The following is a 22,845-nucleotide window of genomic DNA, read 5'->3' as shown; positions in this document are numbered from 1 at the left end:
AAATTATCAAGTATTAGATGAATTTTTAAAAATACATTTAAAAAAATAGTATTAAACTATACATCTGGTTATTTTTAACTCAGTTGTTGAATGTTTATGGGAATACTTTTTTTTTGCTCAAATGTGGTATAATATGGTCTTTTCATTAAATATTTGTCCACAAACATCACAACAATATGGTTCACTGGTGTGCGAGCTCATGTGCTTGTTCAAAGATACTTTACAAGTAAATTGTTTATTCCAAAGATCACAACAAAAGGGTTTCCAACCTGGTGATTTCTCATGTGATTCTTTAACTTTGTCTTTGGAGTAAAGTGTTGTCAAAGAGAACACAGAAAGGTTTCTCTTCTGTGTGAACTCTCTTGTATTTTAAAAACACATTTCTTATGAAATGCTTGTCCACAAAGATTACAACAGGATGGTTTGTCATCAGTGTGGATTCTTAAGTGGTTGTTTAAATGAACTTTTTCTCTAAAGATTTGTCCATTTTTAGATTTCCTCTAAAAATCTTATGTCCTGTGTGTATCAAAATGTATCTGTGTAAAGATCCAGTTTGTGTAAATTGTTTCCCACACATTCCACAAGAGTGACGCTTCCCCCCTGTGTGGACTATCAAAAACCAGAAACGAACCAGAAAACTAATTTTATATAATCCCAGTCTCAACAAAGGGCATCGGGGCGGTACATGGCTGGTAGATACGTTTCTGTGTGTGATGAACAAAGGTGTCCAATCCCATCGCTAACATGAAAGCAAAAGCTATGAATGGCGGGACAAAGTGAGAGTTCATGTATTAAGTTGACTGAAAATGAATACATAAACTAAAAGCTGGAGTATAGACATTTTTTATAAGTGTATTTGTGAGCCGACTCTACGGCTTTAGTTAGCAAAGCTATAAATAGAGAAATGACTTTCAAATCCAGGCCTTGAGGACCGATGTCAGCAACTTAAAGCCTTGAGTCCTGGTCTGAGGACTCCTGCTGTGGACAATATACTTTTTTTTCACAACAACTTCTAAGTCAAGTCGACATGAAAAAATACAAACCTGATCTGTGTAACACAACTTTAGAGTTGAAACCAGCCTCCAGTGTTTTGGGTCGTCCATAATTGTCATGTAAAGGCCAGGTGGTCTTTGTTATCTGCTCCAGGAATCTGTCCCACAGCCGCCTCCGCCGCCTGCTGCTTCGCTTTGTCCTGCTGTCTCCACATATCTGTTGTTTAAAAAGTTTCTTTAAAACTTCCTTAAGCTGTTAGAGCTAAGCTTTGATCTTAAATCTGACTTGCTGTAGCTCTCAATTATTGGGGTTTTCCTATCAACAAACTAACACAGGGAGAGAAGTCTGATAAGAAACACTTGCTTTAAACCTAACTCGTGGGTCACAGTTACAGACACGTAATTTCCTTCCTGTTTAAATGGCAGCGACCCCTACTGGAAAAAATGAGACATCACGGTTTGAATGGATGTAACTTTTAGCTTTTCCAAGAGTTTAAGAGTTATTGGCTATCTCACTTATCTTATTGGCACAAATAATCCCAGTCTGACCACTTAATAATAACATCGCGGAAAAATATAGAAGACAATATTTACTGCATATAAGTTTTGATAACAGGAGCATTAATAAGACGTCATTTTAAATAAAAACTGTGTGAAATTGTTGATTTTCCCAAAGGTGTAAATTCAAATTGTTTCATCATTTTGTTGCCTCTGGAAGTTGCCATCCACTCCTCTCGTCTTATCTGTCACTCGATCCCCTCCTGCAAACGTGTAACTATAGGCAACAGCAAACAAACTCTCTGGTTTCTAAAGGGTTGCTTTCACTCCTGCACCGATTGTCCTGCTGGTTGATTTTTCTTTTAACTGTACTGTCAGAAAATGAGTTCAGAAATCATTGTGTCTCGGCCGCATTATGACAGCAGAGCTGCAGCCCAAGGAGTCCACCAGAAAAGTCCGCCTTTAGAGCAGGAAGTGCCGCAGGCATCCTCGGGCTCAGCCACTGCTGGGTATCGCTCTGCTAAATACACTCCTGCTGAATGGTTCTCCAATTACCAAACCATCCTTGAACAGGCTGGTACCAACCGCAGAGACGCCCAGAACATCCAGCATGAGTCCAGAACCTTGAGCCAGGACACTGAGGCAGCAGCTTTGAAGACCCAGGCCACAGGAACGCGTCTTCTTGGAGAGAGACTCCAGGAGATCCACTCCTGGAAGTCTGAGCTGCAGCGGCACATCGAGCTACTGCAGGCCGACACGGAGTCACTGCTGATGGTGAAGAAGCGGCTGGAGAGGGCGCTGGATGCCACAGAGACTCCTTATGCCATCGCCACCGATAATTTGACCTGCAGAGCAAGAAGACTGGGAGCAGAGCTGGTCAGAGACACGGTGGAGGAGGAGCTGCTGAAGGTCAGCAATGCATTGTTACATTACTGTTTGGGTTTATATTTAACATTTTGCCTAGTTAACAGTAATGAGATCATGGTTTATGATACTTTCTTTACTACTTTAAGTTTACTATGAATATTGACCCTTTGCAATATTCATGGCGAGGTGCCATGGCGGATGTTGGAAGTGAGGAATGGGAGACTGAGGTTGTTTTCCCAAATTATTTTACCAATATAGCATGGGTTGTACCTGTTCAAATCAAGATGGCTGTCTGGCATACAGGCACTTCCCACTGGGCCAATGTCGATTTTGAGACGGATGAGGGTTTTTTTCTAGTGATGATATGATACACAAAACTGATAGATCGGCCCATTAGTCATTAAGGATTCTGGGCTAGACCAATTACAGCAGCTGATGGCCATTCACGGCTCTCAATCAATCAATCGATCAATCAATTAATTAGAGAGAGGAGAACAGAGAACAACATGGACAGTCTCAAAAATGAAAAGGAGGCGCAGAAAGAAATACGTCTAGAAAGTTTCAAGTTCTTCAGGCAGACTGTGTAAAGGGTTAATAGGTAAGCTGAAAATCTCCACAAAATGAATCTCACAGTAAGACAGGCAAAGCAGGTTGAACATGTGGCTCTGCGTGTTTTGTAGGAAGTGGACTTGATCAGGAGCATTCAGGCTCTTCTGAAGAAAACTGCAGCTCAGGTTGGCACTCAGATCAAGTAAGTGTAAAACTGGTGACTGGCTCCCTTATAATCAGGGATCCAGTTGGTTTGAAGCCTCTCACTTTAGAAAACAGCATTCCTACGAGTTGATGGTTTCTGTGGGCCAGGAGGAACCAAGATGCCCAACAAACATTAGAGATGGACTGGTCTGATAAGTGTCAGGCCTACAGCTTTGATGACTCCTGTGGAAGAAACCATAACATGAGTCCAGACACACAGCAGCACCCCAGTTCTGCTACCATGCAGGAGCAGTGAGTCTGACTCTTTAGAAACATCAGAGCTGTATTCAACTTTTACACACAAGGTTCCCTCATTTACTGCAGCGTTTCTACGCCCTCATCATGGACAAAGTTTACTCAAGACAACCTGTCAATGGCCCTGCAGGAGGATCATGCTACCAAGAGTCTCAGGTCAGAGTCACAATGGTACGCTTTGTTGCCAGAGTGATTTTCTTTGACTGCTGAGAACTCAGTGGCTGTGTTTTTGTTTGTCAGAATGCTTGTGGAGCAAATGCTGCAGGACACCACTGAGGATCTGAGGGTCCAATGCGCCAGCGTGGAGCGAGCCTTCAGCCTGCACTGTGAGGACCTTATTGAGGCCAAGACCCAGCTGGAGATGAAGCTAGCTCAGGTGGATGAGCTGACAGACAGAAGAAACAGACTGACAGGTGAAATGTGATTGACTGTTTTATTGTTCCTGTAGACTTTGGAGCAAATTGGTGTCCAGGAGAAGAACATTGAGGTCCTACAGCGGGCCATCCACAACAAAGAGGCTCCACTGAGGGTGGCTCAGTCCAGACTCTACCTTCGCTCTCTCAGACCAAACATGGAGCTCTGCAGGGACCAACCCCAGCTCAGGTAGATGCACACAAACAGAAACGTCAGTATTATGTCATGTGTCCATGTCCTCATGTATGAACTGTGTCTGCAGTTTGGAAGGAGAAGTGAGGCAGATTGATGCCTCCTTGGAGTCTCTGAAGCAGAAGCTGAGTGGAGCCAGGAGCTCCCTGTCCCATCTGGAGGAGTCAAGGATGGCTCTTGAGAAGGACATAAACTGTAAAACCAATTCACTGTTTATTGAGAGGGAAAAATGCATGATTCACCGTAAACGATACCCAACCATCTCAGTACTCTCAGGATACTGAACTTGACTTCATAACTTGGGATTGTTCTGCTTGACAGTCTAAATAGTATCATGTGAAAAGTTAAAATCTTGGAACATTGTTTTATAACCCAAGTCTTTTATCTCCACAACTTTATTCCTGACCTGTTTGTTGTTTTTCTAAAGGCTCAAACGTTCTCAGGCACACCGTGTCACTGTGACTCCATGCACACTGTCTGTAGAGGGTTGAAATTTCATAATCAAGGGTATTGATTTACTAAATTTCTCCCGACAAATTCCTTCATTTCTCACAATTTCAGCCATGGCATCAACAAAGAAGGAGGATGTTTGACACAGAATATGTGTACTAAGTTGTAAAAATTGACCTTTGTCCTCTTTGAGTGGACAAAGGTGCTCTTGAGTAATTTGAACAGAATGAAGTATGCCTGAGTATGTGGGAGCCTTTAGTCTTCTTGATGCTGTTGCTCATTATTGCTCTCTAACAAATGGCTAAAGTCTTCAAAATACTTTTTTTTCTTCCACTTCACTACTTTGAACTGTTCTATGAAATAAAATCACATTACGATAAAATTTAGCTTGTTTGTAACTTGACACACTGTGAAAAGGTTGATTTGGAGTGAGTACCTTTGCAAAGTGCTTTATTGAACCAGTCACTGTTTCATAGGTTATAACTTGGATATGAATCTTTCCACAAAACGTTTCCTAAGCTGTAATTGACCAGAAAACATAAACACAATCTGTGCAGCAGAACTTTGAGATTGGCAACAGCCTCCAGGATTCATTTATTAATTTTTTTATTTTCAGTCAAAATCTCTCAGGCTGCTGCTTCCTGCTGCTGGCTCCTCGTCTCTCCGGTTTGTTTCTCACCTTCAAAGTTAACTTTTTACATAAAATATCAAAAGAGCTTGTAGTTTTCCTGCCTTTAATATTCCACGCCGAGGATTATCATCTATTTAGTTCCAATTTAGAAACTGATTATTTTAATGTCTAGATGTAAATGTGAATGCAAATGGTTGCCTATCATAGTGTTAATTCTAGTTAAGGTTATAACTTGGATATGAATCTTTCCACAAACATGATCAATGACCCTACATTCCAAAAAGCTTTGGATGCATCCATAGCACTTAATGCTATAGATCCAAACATTTCAGATTCTGGGGAATATTGCAAATTTGAAACCTATCTTGACTCAAAATAATAATATATGTTAAATATAAAACTGACAACTCGGTCAATCTTTAAGGAACTTTAAACTTTTGTGTTGTACAATTTGACAAACTTCAACAAAATGAGTAAATCCCATGTTTAAATCGAGCTGTACTGAAGTCTTCTGAAGACTGCGCCAGAAATATTTCTCTCCACTAGAGGGAGCCGTCTAGCTTCAATATTTCTGCTTTTCCTGGACGTCTTCAACTTGTCTTTGTCTTTAGAAGCAGCATAAAAGTATACAACACAAACACAACTATAAGATGTGAAGGAAGATGGGAGGTTAAGTCTGATCACATTGACGTGTGCTTTACAGTGAGCAGACGTTTATTACTACATTAAATACAGGTTATTTGCTAATTTGCATTTTGGGCTACAAAATGTAGATATATTTTTCTTTATTCACATTAAAGTCTACAGGTGAAATCTAGCACATTAACTGATGAAGGATCTTCTGTTTCCAAGAAGTCACTGAGAAATAATTCATCTCTATTCTTAGAAAGGTTCTGCAGTAACTCAGGAGGTGCCACGACTGAGGATGTTATGAAACTCAGCTTCAGCCACACAGGCACAGTGTAATCATCAGTGCAGGTTGCTGCTGAGCACATCTTATGCCACCCCTAAATGTGAGTAATATGCATTGCCATGGATATACATGCAATAGTTTGTAATCGATTAAAAGGTTAAGAAACTCAAAGGTGAAATTTCACATTTATATTGAGACTCAGGGGCTTTGTAAAAGTCTGTACAAGTAAATAAAGGGACAAAAGTCAAATTTGCAATCTTTTATCATTTAGGGTCATGTTGCACATGTGGCTGGCCCATTGGTGGTTGGTGTAAAACTTTATGCATAAGCAGATAAGGTTTCCCAGGGATGCTCTAATTATTGTACACTCATAATAGCAACAAAAAGCAGGTCAGACTATTTTGTTTCCAGTTTTTTAACATATAGATTTCACGGTTGAGTTTCCTTTTTGCTGATTGTCTTTTAAAGAGCAGTCTGCAATGGAAAACAGAAACGTGCAACAAAGATGAGAGGGGCAGAAGTGCTTAAGTGAATAAAAATGGGAGGGATTGATGAAGTTGCAAAATTTGAGGGAGTGACAGAAAAAGAAAGAGGGAGGGAAAAGAGAAGAACAGAAAGACAAGCAGGACCAAAGTCCCAGTTTCCTCTCCCTTCTTTCTCCCAGTGACTCCAAGGTGAGATCAGCAGATTGGTGAGTTCCCCCTCAGCACTTTGCTGTCTACTTTGTTTTCTTCAACTTTTCTCAAAATGGTAGGAAGAATTATGCAGAGCAAAATAGAAATATTTAAAATTCTGCTTTTAATCAGATAGCTTAATTTCTCACTTCTCATTGACCAAAGCATTTCTGTATTTCTAAACAAATACAGGAAAAATGACCCAATTCCAACTACTTAATTATAAAACCCTACAGGAAATTATAAGTCAAATAAGCTCCAGTTCCTGCTGTCTGGATGTTTTACCCACACATTTCTTTAAGAAAGTCCTGCCTGTTATTGCTGCTGATCTGATCCAAATAGTAAACTCATGGCTCTCATCAGGCGTTTTCCCCCAGGCTTTGAAAACAGCAGTAATCAAACCACTTATAAAAAAGAACAATCTGGACAAATCACTAATGCAGAATTACAGGCCGATCTCCAACCTCCCATTCATCAGCAAAGTTAATGAAAAAGCTGTGTGTAAACAATTAACTAGCTTCCTAACTATAACCAACCTCTTTGACTCCTTCCAGTCTGGTTTTTGTGCTCACCACAGCACAGAGACCGCCCTCGTAAAAGTGTTCAATGACATCCATATAAATGCGGACTGTGGCAGAACCACAGTGCTGGTTTCTGTTGGACCTCAGTGCAGCTTTTGACACTGTTGACCATGACATATTACTGAATCGACTGGAGAGTTGGGTCGGACTCTCCAGTCCAGTGCTTAACTGGTTTGAATCCTACATAAAGAACAGGGATTTCTTTGTTTCAATTGAAAACTTTTCATCAAAGAGGTCAATGGTCACATGTGGGGTACCCCAAGGTTCAATCCTAGGACCCCTTTTATTCAATATTTATATGCTCCCACTAGCTCAGGTTATAACAGAAAATATTAGCTACCATAACTATGCAGATGACACACAGCTCTACATTAAGATGTCACCAGGTGACTCAGAGCCCATCCAATCACTGAACAGATGCTTAGAACAGATAAATGTGTGGATGTGCCAAAACTTTCTCCAGCTGAACAGAAACAAAACTGAAGTTATTATTTTTGGACCTAAAGAGGAACGATCTAGAGTCAATGCACAGCTTCAGTTATTACAACTGAAAACCAGCGATCAGCCCGAAACCTGGGAGTAGTGATGGACTCTGACCTGAACCTCCAGAGCCACATAAAGACAGACACAAAGTCGGCCTTCTATCACCTGAAGAACATTTCCAGGATTAAAGGACTAATGTCTCAGCCAGATCTAGAGAAACTCATCCATGTGTTAATCTTCAGTCGTATTGATTATTGCAACAGCGTCTTCACAGGTCTGTCCAACAAATCAATTAAACAGCTGCAGCTGATCCAGAATGCTGCTGCTCGCGTTCTCACTAAAACCAGGAAGATAGAGCACATAACACCAGTTTTAAAGTCCCTCCACTGGCTCCCTGTAGCTCAAAGAATAGACTTTAAAATACTGTTAGTTTACAAATCACTGAACGGTTTAGCACCACAATACATTAAAGATCTGCTGTTGTTGTATCAACCTTCCAGACCTCTCAGGTCTTCCAGTTCTGGTTCTGCTCTGCATCCCCAGAACCAGAACCAAATGAGGAGAAGCAGCTTTCAGCATCTATGCACCACAAATTTGGAACAAACTTCCAGAAAACTGTAAAACAGCTGAAACACTGACTTCTTTTAAATCTCAACTGAAAACCCACCTGTTTAGGATTGTATTTGAAACGTAATCAATTACAAATTTATTGATGGAACTTGACTTAATGATTGATTCTATATTGCATTGTGTTTCTGTGTTTGTAATGATGTAAAGCACTTTGAAATGTCTTGCTGCTGAAATGTGCTATACAAATAAAATTTGATTGATTGATTTATTGATTGATTCTACGACGGATCCTGGCGCACAGTGTGTGATGACGAGGTGGATATTAAACTTGCCAACGTGCTGTGCTGGCAGCTGGGCTTCCAGCACAGCTTCACCTGGGCACACAGTGCCAAGTTCGGCCAAGGACAAGGTAAGGGCAATCAGAAGCAAGTCAGTTCCTCACCAGCAGTGCCTTTAGAAAGTATCCACATGCAAACTTTACAGATTTGTCACATAATAAATACAGGTTTTAATGAGTTTTATTTACTTTATGCATGATAAGGTTGGGCAAATTTGTCAGGTAGAAGAGAAATGATACATGGTTTTAAAATTTCTGTACAGTTTTTGCTCATCTAGACGTCCATTCTTCTGTGAGCACAAAAGTCTTGCCATGATTGCTTGCCAACTTGCCAGTTGGATTTGGAGCTGGACTTTAACTTGGCTGTTCTAAAACATTAATGTGCTTTGATCTAAACCACTCCATTGTATCCATTGTGGCTGTATGTTTATAGTCGCTGCTGGATCGTGAACCACTTGTCTATTCTAGGGTATTTTGCAGCAGTCCTCTTCCACCATATTTCTACATTTCAGTTTTTCATTGTAAATTCCTACCAGTTTCCTTTTACCTGCTCCTCCAGAGCTGTGAGCTTTTTGGCTGTTCAACCAGCCAATTTGATCTCAAGCACTGTTCAGGTAAAATCACTCAATCAGGTTTATTCATATATTGCGCACAATACAGAGAGCTTGTTGGACAATCAATAATGAAGCAGGTCTGGATGAAAAACTCTGCCAGGCAGAGACAACACATTAGTTTTATACAAAGGGATAAAGGATTAAAAGCCTGGGAAACAGACTGGTTCCCATGCAGCTGTGAAAAACAACGACCAACCTTGTACATGTAACCAAAATAGCTTTATCTTGGTGGGAATATACAGAACTTAGGATAAACATAGAGCAATACAACTAGCAGGTGTGACCTTATTGTAATTTTTCCACATCAAGTCTCACCACAAATGAAAATCTTTCTTCTGATTGTCGGAAAGCAAAATGGTGAAATGCAAGGCAGAGGAAATTATTATATATATTTCAAGCTAATTTTAAGATTTAGATGCTAATTGTTAAAGGTTTTAATGATGCAGCTTGTTTTATTTCATTAACTTTCTCCACACCACAATAAATATGAGGTTTTTGATGAACCATCTTGTTTCTTTTTAAATTAAGACTATTTCATGAAGATGATAAGGCTTTCTGTAGAGGAAAACACTTTTTATATCTGCAGTATTTTCATCCTGTTACATTGTTCTGGCAATCTTTTTTATGTTTCTATATTTGTCATTTGTCAGTTTGACTTTAAAATAAAATTTAATTCTAACCTCAATTTGTGGCAACATATTTCTTCATGCTCATTTTATTCACTAGATTCTGCATTTTACAAAAGCAGCTTTTGCAATGAGAGAAAGAATAATAAATAGAATAATAAAAAGCAAAACAAAATCCAGGTTAATTATGTTTTGTATTTTCTCTGACAGTCTCTCCACATCAAACCAGCTCTGCTGAACAAGTTACATCACAGCCACCATCACATAAATCTGGTAAACTCTTTAGGCTTCTTTCTATATCTCTGTTACTAATGTTAATGGATTTAGATGTATTAACAATAAGTTAAGAAAACCATCTAAATGTGGTGGAGATAGAATGAGAAAACAGGAACATGTCTATCAGGTCTGACTAAAATAAGTAATTCATGTCATTCTGTGGTGTTTCTGTGTAGGGTTCTGTTCCTGGAGAACCAGCTAAGTTCTCCACTTCCTTGTTTTCAGATGTTCCTTTATTCTACATTCTGCCTGCGGTCTTCGCTCTGCTTCTGATCCTGACATTTGTCCTTTTGCTGGTTTTAAAATACAAATCAAGGATCAAGCAAGGTACATTTATACAGATTATATACTAACACATAAATCCTCCACAGAATCACATCATGTTTACTTTGTGTTTTCAGTGGATGGAATCAATGCAAACGTGTTGAACTCTGCTGATAGTAATGTGGAGATGAGAATCAATGATGTGAGTAAATTGAACTTCAGCTACAAGATATTTGATGTTTTTTTGCAAAGAGAATCTAATTAATTTCATATATTATTACTTTTAGGTCTATGATTTACAAGAGGATGTTGTTTACATGAACTCTTCCACTCCAAACATGTTGAATCGTGATAACAATGATATCTACAACAACATCCTTTAAAGGAGACCAGCAGAAGTTAAGAACCACGTGACCAATGTTTCTAACATCTTGTGTGTGATGATGGCCCCCTGCCTGCTGTTTTGCATTTTGCCTGTTAATTTTCATTCAATGAGGGTCTTGGAGTTGGGAGTCGCTTATAATCACTTGTCCACCTGAATCATGTATCCAGGGGCCTGGATGACCATTCATGGACATCCAGGCCCAGAAGCAGAGAGAGCTAGAGGTCAGATCAAGAGGCGGAGCCAGGAACCAGAAGGTGTGGGTTGCTTCAGTCGCTTGACACGATGTGGGAACCAGTTCGTGGTTCAGATGGACCACATGTGGAGGCGTCGCATGACCAGACCTGGGAGCAGAGGCTGAGGCCTGTGGGGGCAAACCAGTCCATGACTGAGGGAGATCTGCACCAGGCGGAGGACCAGGCCGAAGGGAGCACACGCCGTGTAGCGGTTCTTGGGCTGCTGCCCACTAAATCTAGACAATCATTTTAATAATAAATGCCTCTGAAGGGCTTAAAATGGTTCTTGTTGTCGTGTCCTCCAGTTTGTTGTTGCGGTCATCAGAGCCGGGCCGTAACATTGTGTAACAGATGTCAGATAAGGATATTTAATACTTATTAGGTTTTATCTCAAATGTTATTACGGTGTGTTAAAACTATATGCAGACAGAACAAGTCAAATTGACATGTACTGTCATATCAGCCTGGGCAGTGAAGGGCAGATGATCTGTTCACTGTGTCACGATATGCATCTTTAGGCTCTGTTGTGTTTCTGAAACCAAGAAGGAATTTCAAAATAAGTTTCAAAGAATCTACACATACAAAAAAATGATTCACACCTATGGCAGATTTAGGAGTAGGGTATTATTTTAATTTTAGCTTTTTCTTTTGAAAGTAATTTTAACATTTTGGAGTTTCCCAATCTGAGTCTCAACTTGAACCACTAGAGGGAGCTAAAGATTAGTCTGATGTTAGGGCGACCTTCATACATTAAACACTTGGAGCTCACTATCTGATATAAAATTTTCTTGAACAAACAGAAGCATTCAGTGGAAGATGCAGATAAACCACCTGGAGCAGGCGTAAAAGAGAGGAAGTTGGTGCTGTTTCCATGGTTACAGGTGTTACTTAGCATGCAGTGAACTTCCTTCTCTTCCACCAGATGTTTTCTGCACATGAACAGAATAAAGAAGCACCAATCAAGTTGGTTTTCCCTGAAAAATGATGTAATCTTGTTTATTAATGTTCATCTTTTTTAATAGCAAAAGCTAAAAAGTCTTTTTTCCAACATTATACCTAAACTAAAAATCAGTGTGTTATCAATAGATTATCTCAATTTTTTTTAAGGTCAGTGCTGTAATGATTAAACTCTTCTCATCACTAATGTCTTTAATTATAAATAAATAAAAAATCATTCAACTGATAAGTTTTATGAATTCAACAGATAGAAGCAATAAACACTTCTCAATGCTAAACTGTGCCGACTCGTTTCTTGGTGTGAGAACAAATCAAGTTCCTGAAGAAAATATTTAAGGAAAAGAACATCTGAAGTTCAAACATGAAGATCTGCACAGCTAAGATTAAAACCTGAAAACTGAGTGTCCCTCATAATCCACCCAAACTTCGTTGTGGTGAAAAAATCTATTTCCTGTATTTGTGAGTAAAGCCTGTGAGCGACTCGGTTGCAGAGTTATCACTTGACCAAGGCAGAAACAAGAAGTTTCACACTTGTGAATTAAGTTGACAAGTTCAAAAGCTGTTAAACTTTCTGAATGTCCGGATCCTTAATAGCTCTGACGTTTCCTCTAAATGTCTCATTTTAAAATAACTTCTGCCTCAGTTTAACTCTGGTTTAGAAGAACAAAGAGATGTGGAGCCATCAACACATCATCGTCTGCAGTAAGACATAATATATGATCTACAACAGTTTGCTTTAATCTTATGATGAATTTTATTTAATTAAATTTAAATGTGTTTTTAAATTATATAGCATTTACTTAAAGACTCAGTAGCACTTCCTGTTTGTGTTGTGACTGAAATGTGATCGTCTGATCTCATACAAACTAATTGTGCTTTTTATTAGAAAAAGTAGTTTTACAAAAACTTGTAAAAAATATATTTATTGTTCAAATGTTGAAGCATGAAAACTAAACTGATGTTGTTTTCTGTCTGCAGCAGCTCTGAGTTTTGTGATCAGTGCTGAAGGTTTGATCGAAGTGTTTGGATATGAGGGAAGAGGTGTAAATTTTTCATGCCACTATGATGAGAGATTTAAGGATAGCAAAAAATACTTTTGTAAGAATGACTGTGGCTCCAGTGACGTTCTCATTACAAACAAAACAGAAAAAATAAAGGCAAATATTCCATCACTGATGATAAAAAGATCAGAATCGTCACAGTGACCATCTCTGGTCTTCAATCACATGATGCTGGGAATACTGGTGTGGAGTCACTGGGTGGTTTATTGATACTTACAGTGAAGTAAAACTGCACATAAAAGAAGGTAAATGTTTAGACATCAATGCAGACAAGTTAATACAAGAAAATTGTACTAGTCTATAATGTTAAATATAAATCTCTATCAAAACACTACCACTTTCTTTTATGTTTTAGATTTATTTCTAGGTTTTCTTTCACTTTACATTGTTTTATTAACTCATGTCAGACAGATGCTGCAACACGGTGAATAAAATCCAAAGTATTGAGGAAGGTTCAGTGACCATCAGCTGTCCGTACGACTCTCAGTCTGTCAACAAGCTGAAGTTCCTCTGCAGAGGAAACCGGCCCTCCACATGTCGACAGCAGGCAGTGATCACCTCTAGCAACACACAAATGGACGATTCAGACTCTCTGATGACAGGAAGTCAAGAATATTCACAGTGACCATTTCCAGTCTGACCCTGAAGGATTCTGGGTCGTATCTTTGTGGAGTCCAGAGAAACTCAGGATTTGATGGTTTCTCTGCTGTTGAACTGAAGGGTCAAAGGTGAGAGATCATTCTGCCTTTGCTAATTTGATAATGAATCTTAAGAAGTTTATAAATACAACAGTTATTAAAATTTCCTTCTCAGCAAAATTGTTCTGTCTGAAGTCGTACCACATCAGTGGCATCGAGGGACGTCAGTAACTCTGCAGTGTCCTAATCAGGACAACAACTTGATAATAAGAAGTTCCTTCTGTAAAGGAGACCAACACAACAACTGTACAGACATGATGGAGAACCAAACAAAGTTCAAGCTGCTCAATGTCTCCTCCATCTGTTTCTCTGTGATCATCACTGAACTGGAAGCAGCTGATGCAGGAACATACTACTGTGGTTCAGACTCTCAGCTGAGATTCATAAAGATACAGCTGGCAGTCGGTGAGACCAACACAGAGAGAGATAGAATAATAAAAAGCAACACAAAATCTAGGTTAAGGATTTTAAAGACATTATGTTTTGTATTTTCTCTGACAGTCTCACTGCATGAAACCAGCTCTGCTGAACATTTGACATCACAGCCACCATCATATAATCCTGGTAAACTCTTTACATTTTCTGTTTCTCTGTGCCTCTCCTGATTTCCTTCACTTAGTTTTCCACAAACAGCAGATATTCAAGTACTCAAATACATTAATGGAGTAGAGAATGTTGTTTTGTGGCTTCTCACAGCTTTTCCTGCCTTCACCCCACAGCCTAATGGTAATGCTGCAGATGTCCACTGCAGTACACTAATATGAATTTAAGTCAGCCATCAAATCAATCAAATTTTATTTATATAGCACATTTCAGCACCAAGGTATTTCAAAGTGCTTTACATCATAAAAACACAACAAACATACAAACTCATAGAACGCAAAGGCAACATTTGAAACATTATAATTTAGTCAACAAAGTGCCTTTGTTAAATTTTCATTGATTATGTTTCAAAAGAAACTAAACAGGCTGGTTTTTAGTCCAGATTTAAGGGAACTCAGTGTTTCAGCATATTTGCAGTTTTCTTGCAGTTTGTTCCAGATTTGTGGTGCATAGATGCTCAATGTTGCTTCTCCATGTTTGGTTCTGGTTCTGGAGATGCAGAACCAGAACCAGAAGACCTGAGAGGTCTGGAAGGTTGACACAAACAGCAGATCTTTAATGTATTGTGATGCTGAGCTGTTCAGTGATTTATAAACTAACTGTAGCAGCTTGTGCTCTTTCTAGAAGTTTTATCTCAGGTGTGTCCAATCTCCCATTAGAGACAATTGAGCCAACGCAGGTCAATCCTGGACCTACCAGTCCTTCCTGTTGCCTGGACCTTCATAAATGAAGTCTGAATGTTTAGTGTTGATTTTTTGTAAACAATGTTTCAAATTGTTATTACATGCTTTCATTCTCTGTGTCTGTTTGAAGGAAATTTTCTGTCCTTGCCTATTGAATATTCAATTCTCTTCTTTTCAGATCTGACCTTATTTTACATTCTGCGTGTCGTCCTGTTTCTGCTGTGGATCCTGCCGTTTGTCCTTCTGATGATTCTTAAAAGAAAATTGAAGCAACAAGGTGAATTTAACCAGAACATCAACCCACAACAATAAAGAACAAGAAAAAAAGGATCTATGATGTAAGACCACAAAGCTGCCGCTCTGAAAGATTTCTTCTTGCGAGGACATTAGTTAAGTTTTCATTAACTATAAAATAAATTTGCTTAATGGAAACACACCAATTTCTAAAAAACTTAAGAGTTTTCAATGAAACGTTTTGCAGTAGGTAGATAATGTTTTCCAGTCGTGTTGAAATAGATGTATTTCGCGAAACTGCAATGGAAACAGTTTTTTAGCATCACACAAGTAACATTATACATATCCAGATGTTACTGCTGGCGAAAAGGTTGAAGATGGACAAGAAACAGTAGCAGGATGATGGTTTGTTTTGGGGCTTATTTGGGATAATGTGCAGCAGTCTCCACCAGAGCTCTCACAGTTCATAAAAAATTCAAACGTGTAAAATCCACAGCTCTTCTGAGAAATCACAGACTGCAATTTACCCAAAACGCTGCATACAAAGCCGCTCCCAATAAGAAACTTGTCACTCCAGCACAAGATGCTGACGTCTCCTCTGATGGCTGATAGAGAAATGCTAGCGCCAAGACTGAATGATGAAAATATCTCATTATAACTTTAGTCAAGATTAGCAGAATATCGACAAATATTTGCACACAATTGTAATAGAAACACAGCTAGTGACTGCACTAGTGGATTTCTATATGTCTTACTATCCTGGATAGATTACATATGAAATCTCTAAAACAAAAGTGAAAAGAAATGATGACAACTGGATCCAAAACGTTTCCTGTTACTTATTTTTATGTCCACTAGGGAAAGTTTTCTGTTTCTGTTCAGTTTCTCCATGTCTTTGTCACGTCTCAAAAGATGCTTCATCAAAATTTCAACAGGTGGATTTGAGAAGTTTGATCACAAATCGCAGCCTTTGAGGATTCAGTATACATTTCTCCTACATTAATAACTTTTTCATCACCCTCTACATTGGTTCTTTGCTCAATGGATGACTTTATCTTTGTGTCCAGATCCTTCAGGTTTTGTCCTGTGAGATTATAAACATTCATCCAGATAAGTTTTTCTGCTCAGTAATATAAATCTCATTTATCTGAATATCATAAATGATTATTTTTCAGATTTGTGAAAATCCAGAAGACAGCTCAACCTTTGCATCAAAGCATCAGGAGCAACGATGAAGCTGCAGAATCTCAACATGTGAACCAAAGTCTCACCACAAATGAAGATATTTATTCTGATTGTCGGAAAGCAAAATGATGAAATGCACTGCAGAGGAAATTATTATATACATTTCAAGCTAATTTAAAAATTTAGATGCTAATTGCTAAATATTTTAATGATGCAACTTATTTCATTATATAACTTTCTCCACACCACAATAAATAAGAGGTTTTTGATGAACCAGCCTTTGTTTCTTTTTATATTAAGACTAAATCATGAAGGTGATAAGGTTTTCTTGTAGAGGAAAACACTTTTTAAATCTACAGTTTTTTCATCCTCTTAATTGTTCTAGTAATCTTTTTTATGTTTCTATATTTGTCATTTGTCAGTTTGACTTAAAATAAATTTTAATTCTACCTCAATGTGTGGCAACATGTTTCTTCCTGCTCATTTTATTCACTAGATTCTGTTACTATAAACAGTTTTGCAATGAGAGAAAGAGAACCTGGAGAACATCGATGAATGTTCTAAAATAAATTATCAAACTATAGACAGAAAGTTCTGCTTCACTTATATTTAAACAGGAAATATTCTTGCTGAGATGATACAGCACTAACCACTACACCTCAGCCCTCCACATTTCCTATGACCATTTCCTCCAACTTTGTAAACACTTATTTTAATTTTACTAATAATAAGCATGTCTTCTTACTGTTTGGTTGTTTTGATAGAGTTTAGTTTTAGCATTTGAAACATAGAGAAAATGATCATTTTACACATCATTTATGAGGCCTGCTGATATGTGTGAAGGGCTGAACTCATCACACCAATGTGGTTTCCTTAAAATACGTCATGTTTCACTTCTACATTGTTTCTGGTTTAGTTTGTCGTCCTCAATAATGCAAAGATGTGGAGCTTCCAGATCGTGTTGTTCATCTTGTCTGGTAAGTTTTAATATTTATTTGTTTTCAAATATAATTTAAACAGTTTCCATTGGCTTTAAAAGCAGGAGTAGATTTTGTCATCAACATAATAAAAATTTAGAATAAAATCAAATAGACATGATGGCGCCCTCCGTAGCTGACATACGACTTTTGTTTTTCAATTTGCTTTTAAATAAATACATTTACAATCTATCCATTGTCTTTTATACATATGACCTTTTCTATTTATACGTATATTTACTGTTTGCTTAGTCAGACTAAGAATTTCATTCTAATTTTTTGCAAATTACAATAATTTAAAATTAAAGTTAGTGGCATTGAATTTAATTTGTTCTCTCCTGTTTCTCTCAAGTTCAAACATGAAGATCTGCACAGCTGAGATTAAAAACCAGAAAACTGAGTGTCCCTCAATAATCCACCCAAACTTTGTTGTGGTGAAAAAAATCTATTTCCTGTTTTTGTGAGTAAAGCCTGTGAGATCATTGGTTGCAGAGTTATCACTTGACCAATGCAGAAACAAGACGTTTCACACTTGTGAATTAAGTTGACAAGTTCAAAAGCTGTTAAACTTTCTGAATGTCAGGATCCTTAATAGCTCTGACGTTTCCTCTAAATGTCTCATTTTAAAATAACTTCTGCCTCAGTTTAACTCTGGTTTAGAAGAACAAAGAGATGTGGAGCCATCAACACATCATCATCTGCAGTAAGACATAATATATGATCGACAACAGTTTGCTTTAATCTTATGATGAATTTTATTTCATTAAAATTAAATGTGTTTTTAAATTATATAGCATTTACTTAAAGACTCAGTAGCACTTCCTGTTTGTGTTGTGACTGAAATGTGATCGTCTTATCTTATACAAACTAATTGTGCTTTTTATTTGAAAAAGTAGTTTTAAAAATTTGTAAAAAAATATATTTATTGTTCAAATGTTGAAGCATAAAAACTAAACTGATGTTGTTTTCTGTCTGCAGCAGCTTTGAGTTTTGTGATCAGTGCTGAAGGTTTGATCGAAGTGTTTGGATATGAGGGAAGAGGTGTAAATGTTTCATGCCACTATGACCAGGGATATGAGAATAGCAAAAAATACTTTTGTATGAATGACTGTGGCTCCAGTGACATTCTCATTACAACAAAACAGAAGAATAAAGGCAAATATTCCATCACTGATGATAAAAATAACAGAATCGTCACAGTGACCATCTCTGATCTTCAATCACATGATGCTGGGAAATACTGGTGTGGAGTCACTAGGTGGGGAAAAGATACCTACAGTGAAGTAAAACTGTACATAAAAGAAGGTAAATAATAAGTTCATGTTTCTATATTTCACTATAGATTTCACAGCAAATTAAAATGAATTAAATGAAGCATCAATGTCTAACCATGTTAATAATACACACTTTTAATCAATGTGTGGTCTTAAATTTAGCTGTTATTAGAAGCTAAATGTATTTTCTAATTTTGCTAGTTGAATTATCATGTACTTGCAGATCTGGATCGTCTTCTATGTTGAAAATAAATACATGTTTAGACATCAATGCAGACATGTTAATACAAGACAATTGTACTAGTCTATAATGTTAAATATAAATCTCTATCAAAAAAGTACAACTTTCTTTTATGTTTTAGATTTATTTCTAGTTTTTCTTTCACTTTACATTGTTTTATTAACCTCATGTCAGACAGATGCTGCTACAAAGTGAATAAAATCCAAAGTATTGAGGAAGGTTCAGTGACCATCAGCTGTCCGTACGACTCTCAGTCTATCAACAAGCTGAAGTTCCTCTGCAGAGGAAACCGGCCCTCCACATGTCGACAGCAGGCAGTGATCACCTCTAGCAACACACAAAATGGACGATTCAGACTCTCTGATGACAGGAAGTCAAGAATATTCACAGTGACCATTTCCAGTCTGACCCTGAAGGATTCTGGGTCGTATCTTTGTGGAGTCCAGAGAAACTCAGGATTTGATGTTTTCTCTGCTGTTGAACTGAAGGTCAAAGGTGAGAGATCATTCTGCCTTTGCTAACTTGATAATGAATCTTAAGAAGTTTATAAATACAACAGTTATTAAAATTTCCTTCTCCAGCAGAATTGTTCTGTCTGAAGTCGTACAACATCAGTGGCATCGAGGGACGTCCAGTAACTCTGCAGTGTCCTAATTCAGGACAACAACATGATAACAAGAAGTTCCTCTGTAAAGGAGACCAACACAACAACTGTACAGACATGATGGGAACCAAACAAGTTCAAGCTGCTCAATGTCTCCTCCACCTGTTTCTCTGTGATCATCACTGAACTGGAAGCAAGCTGATGCAGGAACATACTACTGTGGTTCAGACTCTCAGCTGAGATTCACAAAGATACAACTGGCAGTCGGTGGAGACCAACACAGAGAGAGATAGAATAATAATAAAAAGCAACACAAAATTCAGTTAAGGTTGTTGGGGTTTTTTTTTACCACATCAATTTTTGTATTTTCTCTGACAGTCTCTTCAAAATCAAACCAGCTCTGTGGCTCCAACCAGCTCTGCTGAACAGGTTACATCACAGCCACCATCGCTGTCCCCATCATCACATAAACCTGGTAAACTCTTTGTTTCTTTCTGTTTATTTACTTGTGTTTTTGCTCACTCTTTTCATTCCTGTTATTCCAATCTCTATATGTTCTGGTCTAACTGGTCTAAGCTGCTCTTATGACACAAAGTGAATCTCTGCATTATTAAACTGAAGGTCATTTCCAGCTCCTCAATGTAGGATTTAGTTTTATCAGTAGTGGATTGGCTGAAATGATGTAGCTGTTTAAATGCACACTAAACATCCTCACTCACAAAGCATCAACACATTCATGCATTTCACACATTCAGAGAACATCAGCACTAGAGAATGTTATGCCAACCATCTTTCAGTATCTTTCTCAGGAAACCTTAAGATGGAGAACAAAATCTAGTTCCTCTTTCATTAGATTGAGTCATGCTACTGACTTTTGAGGTGTGAACTTTTTCAGGTTTCTGAGTTTTGAGTTTGAGACAAAAATGACAACATTCACATCACAGGTCTTGATGCTTAATTCAATTTTTTGCTGAAATCCAATCTTTAGTTGTTTTTTTGCGTGGTCGTTCATACTTCTAATTAAATCGTACCGCAATCAGACTTTCTGTGCAAACGGTTTACAACACAAAAGCAACCCACAATCATAGAAGAACGTTGACATCACTCAGCAGTAAACTGTTTATGGAAGTAAGAGTAGATGTAGCTATTTACGGATCAAATTAAAAGTATCTTGTGACAGTATCTATCATGACAAGAACACAAGAGAAAAAAGAAAAAGAAAGCACAACTAACAGCAATGGCCTCTTGTGGTGAATTGACTGCAAACTCTGCAGAGAGGTCTGTTTGGATTGTAGTCAGAACCAGGAGTGGTGGGACTGTGATGTGATGTGCCTCAGTGTCACAGACGTTTTTCATATTTTCATAATTATAATGTTCAAAAATTGTTCAAGTCCAGTTTTACCTTCTTCTGGTGCATATCTCACATCTATGGCACAAAAGTTGGGTAAAAAGCCACATGACCGTTCAGACTGCAACCCTTCAAAAACTACCAGATACATATTCAATTTACTTCCACATATGGAAGTGGCACAAACTGGATTTTATTTGAAGATGAAACAATCGAAATATTGCCATTCAGACTGCCAGGAAAAAGTCAGAAATAGGTCTGAGGCTTTGGGTCACATTTGCTCGTTGTGTGAATGTATCCTTAAATGACACTGAGAATTATTGGGCTGAACTCAAATAACTTAACTTAACTCTTATTATAAATAAGAGTTAAGAAAACAAAGTAAATGTGGTGGAGAGAGAAAGAGAAAACAGGAACATGTGTATCGAGTTGAACTGCAAGTGATTACAGTTTTTCCACAACATTTAAAATAAGAAACTCAGGTTCTCATTTTCTCGTGTTGTTTCTAGGGAGGATTTCTGTGAACCAGCTAATTCTCCATTTCCTTGTTTTCAGATGTTTCTTTATTCTACATTCTGCCTGCGGTCTTCGCTCTGCTTCTGATCCTGACATTTGTCCTTTTGCTGGTTTTAAAATACAAAACAAGGATCAAGCAAGGTACATTTATACAGATTATACACCAACACATAAATCCCCACAGAATCACATCATGTTTACTTTGTGTTTTCAGTGGACAGAATCAATGCAAACGTGTTGTACTCTGCTGATAATAAAGTGGAGATGAGAATCAATGATGTGAGTAAACAGAACTTCAGCTCTAAAATATATTTTTTTGCCTGCAAATAAAATCTTATTTCTTTTATTTCTTTAGATCTATGAGTTACAAGAAGATGCTGTTTACATGAACTCTTCCACTCCAAACATGTTAAGTCATGACAATGATATCTACAACAACGTCCTTTAAAGGAGACCTGCAGAAATTAGGAAACACGTGACCAGAGTTTCTGCCATCTTCTGTAACAGCTCAATAAAGCAACCAAATGCTGGTGTGTTTTCATTTAGACATGTTTTTAATATTTATTAAATAACGTTATCTGAACGTGAGCTATTCAATATTCACAAATGCTGTAATTTCAATGTTATTGTAATGAATATATAAGCTGCAATAAACCAACCTTTTCACCAATCCTGTGCATTTAATCAAAATGTTCTTTCAGCACTGATACTTAGAAACTTGAGCATTGAAATCTGGCATGCAAAGTCTAAACGCATGACACTTGGCACTTTTAAGCAAATAGTTGCTACAATTTAAACAGTAATATAGTGTACACCAATTCCAATATACAAACATAATCTGAACTGAAACTCTAATGGAAAAATACGTTTTAAACATTCAGTCTAAGAAAGAAATGGGACTGTACAACTGAGGAAGAATGCAAATTCCACTCTAAAAGCAGTTAAAGAAATTGTTTAAAATTATCAAGTATTAGATGAATTTTTAAAAATACATTTAAAAAAATAGTATTAAACTATACATCTGGTTATTTTTAACTCAGTTGTTGAATGTTTATGGGAATACTTTTTTTTTGCTCAAATGTGGTATAATATGGTCTTTTCATTAAATATTTGTCCACAAACATCACAACAATATGGTTCACTGGTGTGCGAGCTCATGTGCTTGTTCAAAGATACTTTACAAGTAAATTGTTTATTCCAAAGATCACAACAAAAGGGTTTCCAACCTGGTGATTTCTCATGTGATTCTTTAACTTTGTCTTTGGAGTAAAGTGTTGTCAAAGAGAACACAGAAAGGTTTCTCTTCTGTGTGAACTCTCTTGTATTTTAAAAACACATTTCTTATGAAATGCTTGTCCACAAAGATTACAACAGGATGGTTTGTCATCAGTGTGGATTCTTAAGTGGTTGTTTAAATGAACTTTTTCTCTAAAGATTTGTCCATTTTTAGATTTCC

General features: G+C 37.6%; 2 protein-coding genes and 1 long non-coding RNA gene across 3 annotated transcripts; all 3 read left to right on the top strand.

Annotated features, from left to right (window-relative positions):
• The first annotated feature begins 1,871 nt into the window (after nt 1-1,871).
• Nucleotides 1,872-4,255, top strand: LOC102217178 (tektin-4-like). Its single transcript, XM_023334656.1, has 7 exons — nt 1,872-2,399; nt 3,038-3,108; nt 3,219-3,362; nt 3,435-3,521; nt 3,606-3,741; nt 3,814-3,968; nt 4,042-4,255. Exons 1-7 carry the CDS (start codon nt 1,872-1,874, stop codon nt 4,253-4,255), a joined length of 1,335 nt encoding a protein of 444 aa, XP_023190424.1.
• A 2,332-nt stretch (nt 4,256-6,587) lies between these two features.
• LOC111608709 lies at nt 6,588-11,197 on the top strand. The gene is made up of 6 exons (XR_002752812.1): nt 6,588-6,656; nt 8,575-8,682; nt 10,061-10,123; nt 10,352-10,453; nt 10,528-10,592; nt 10,678-11,197. It is a non-coding gene; the product is annotated as an uncharacterized LOC111608709 (long non-coding RNA).
• Nucleotides 11,198-17,379: 6,182 nt separating this feature from the next.
• Nucleotides 17,380-21,995, top strand: LOC111608677 (polymeric immunoglobulin receptor-like). Its single transcript, XM_023334362.1, has 8 exons — nt 17,380-17,406; nt 18,385-18,711; nt 19,096-19,416; nt 19,503-19,660; nt 19,904-20,000; nt 21,429-21,530; nt 21,604-21,668; nt 21,745-21,995. Exons 2-8 carry the CDS (start codon nt 18,507-18,509, stop codon nt 21,835-21,837), a joined length of 1,041 nt encoding a protein of 346 aa, XP_023190130.1. The 5' UTR covers nt 17,380-17,406; nt 18,385-18,506; the 3' UTR covers nt 21,838-21,995.
• The last annotated feature ends 850 nt before the right edge of the window (nt 21,996-22,845 follow it).

This window comes from Xiphophorus maculatus, chromosome 5 (assembly GCF_002775205.1).
Source record: "Xiphophorus maculatus strain JP 163 A chromosome 5, X_maculatus-5.0-male, whole genome shotgun sequence".
Classification (NCBI taxonomy): Eukaryota; Metazoa; Chordata; class Actinopteri; order Cyprinodontiformes; family Poeciliidae; genus Xiphophorus; species Xiphophorus maculatus.
The sequence above is the reverse complement of the archived record's forward strand: the minus strand, read 5'-3'. Positions and strand labels throughout refer to the sequence as shown.

Excerpts from the sequence above, each read along its gene's own strand:
- LOC102217178 (XM_023334656.1), top strand. The coding sequence starts at position 1,872 with ATGAGTTCAGAAATCATTGTGTCTCGGCCGCATTATGACAGCAGAGCT. Across the intron at positions 3,363-3,434 it reads TCTGCTACCATGCAGGAGCA|CGTTTCTACGCCCTCATCAT; the intron begins GTGAGTCTGACT and ends CATTTACTGCAG. Across the intron at positions 3,742-3,813 it reads TGGAGATGAAGCTAGCTCAG|ACTTTGGAGCAAATTGGTGT; the intron begins GTGGATGAGCTG and ends TTGTTCCTGTAG.
- LOC111608677 (XM_023334362.1), top strand. The coding sequence starts at position 18,507 with ATGAATGACTGTGGCTCCAGTGACATTCTCATTACAACAAAACAGAAG. Across the intron at positions 21,531-21,603 it reads CAAAACAAGGATCAAGCAAG|TGGACAGAATCAATGCAAAC; the intron begins GTACATTTATAC and ends TTGTGTTTTCAG. Across the intron at positions 21,669-21,744 it reads TGGAGATGAGAATCAATGAT|ATCTATGAGTTACAAGAAGA; the intron begins GTGAGTAAACAG and ends TTATTTCTTTAG.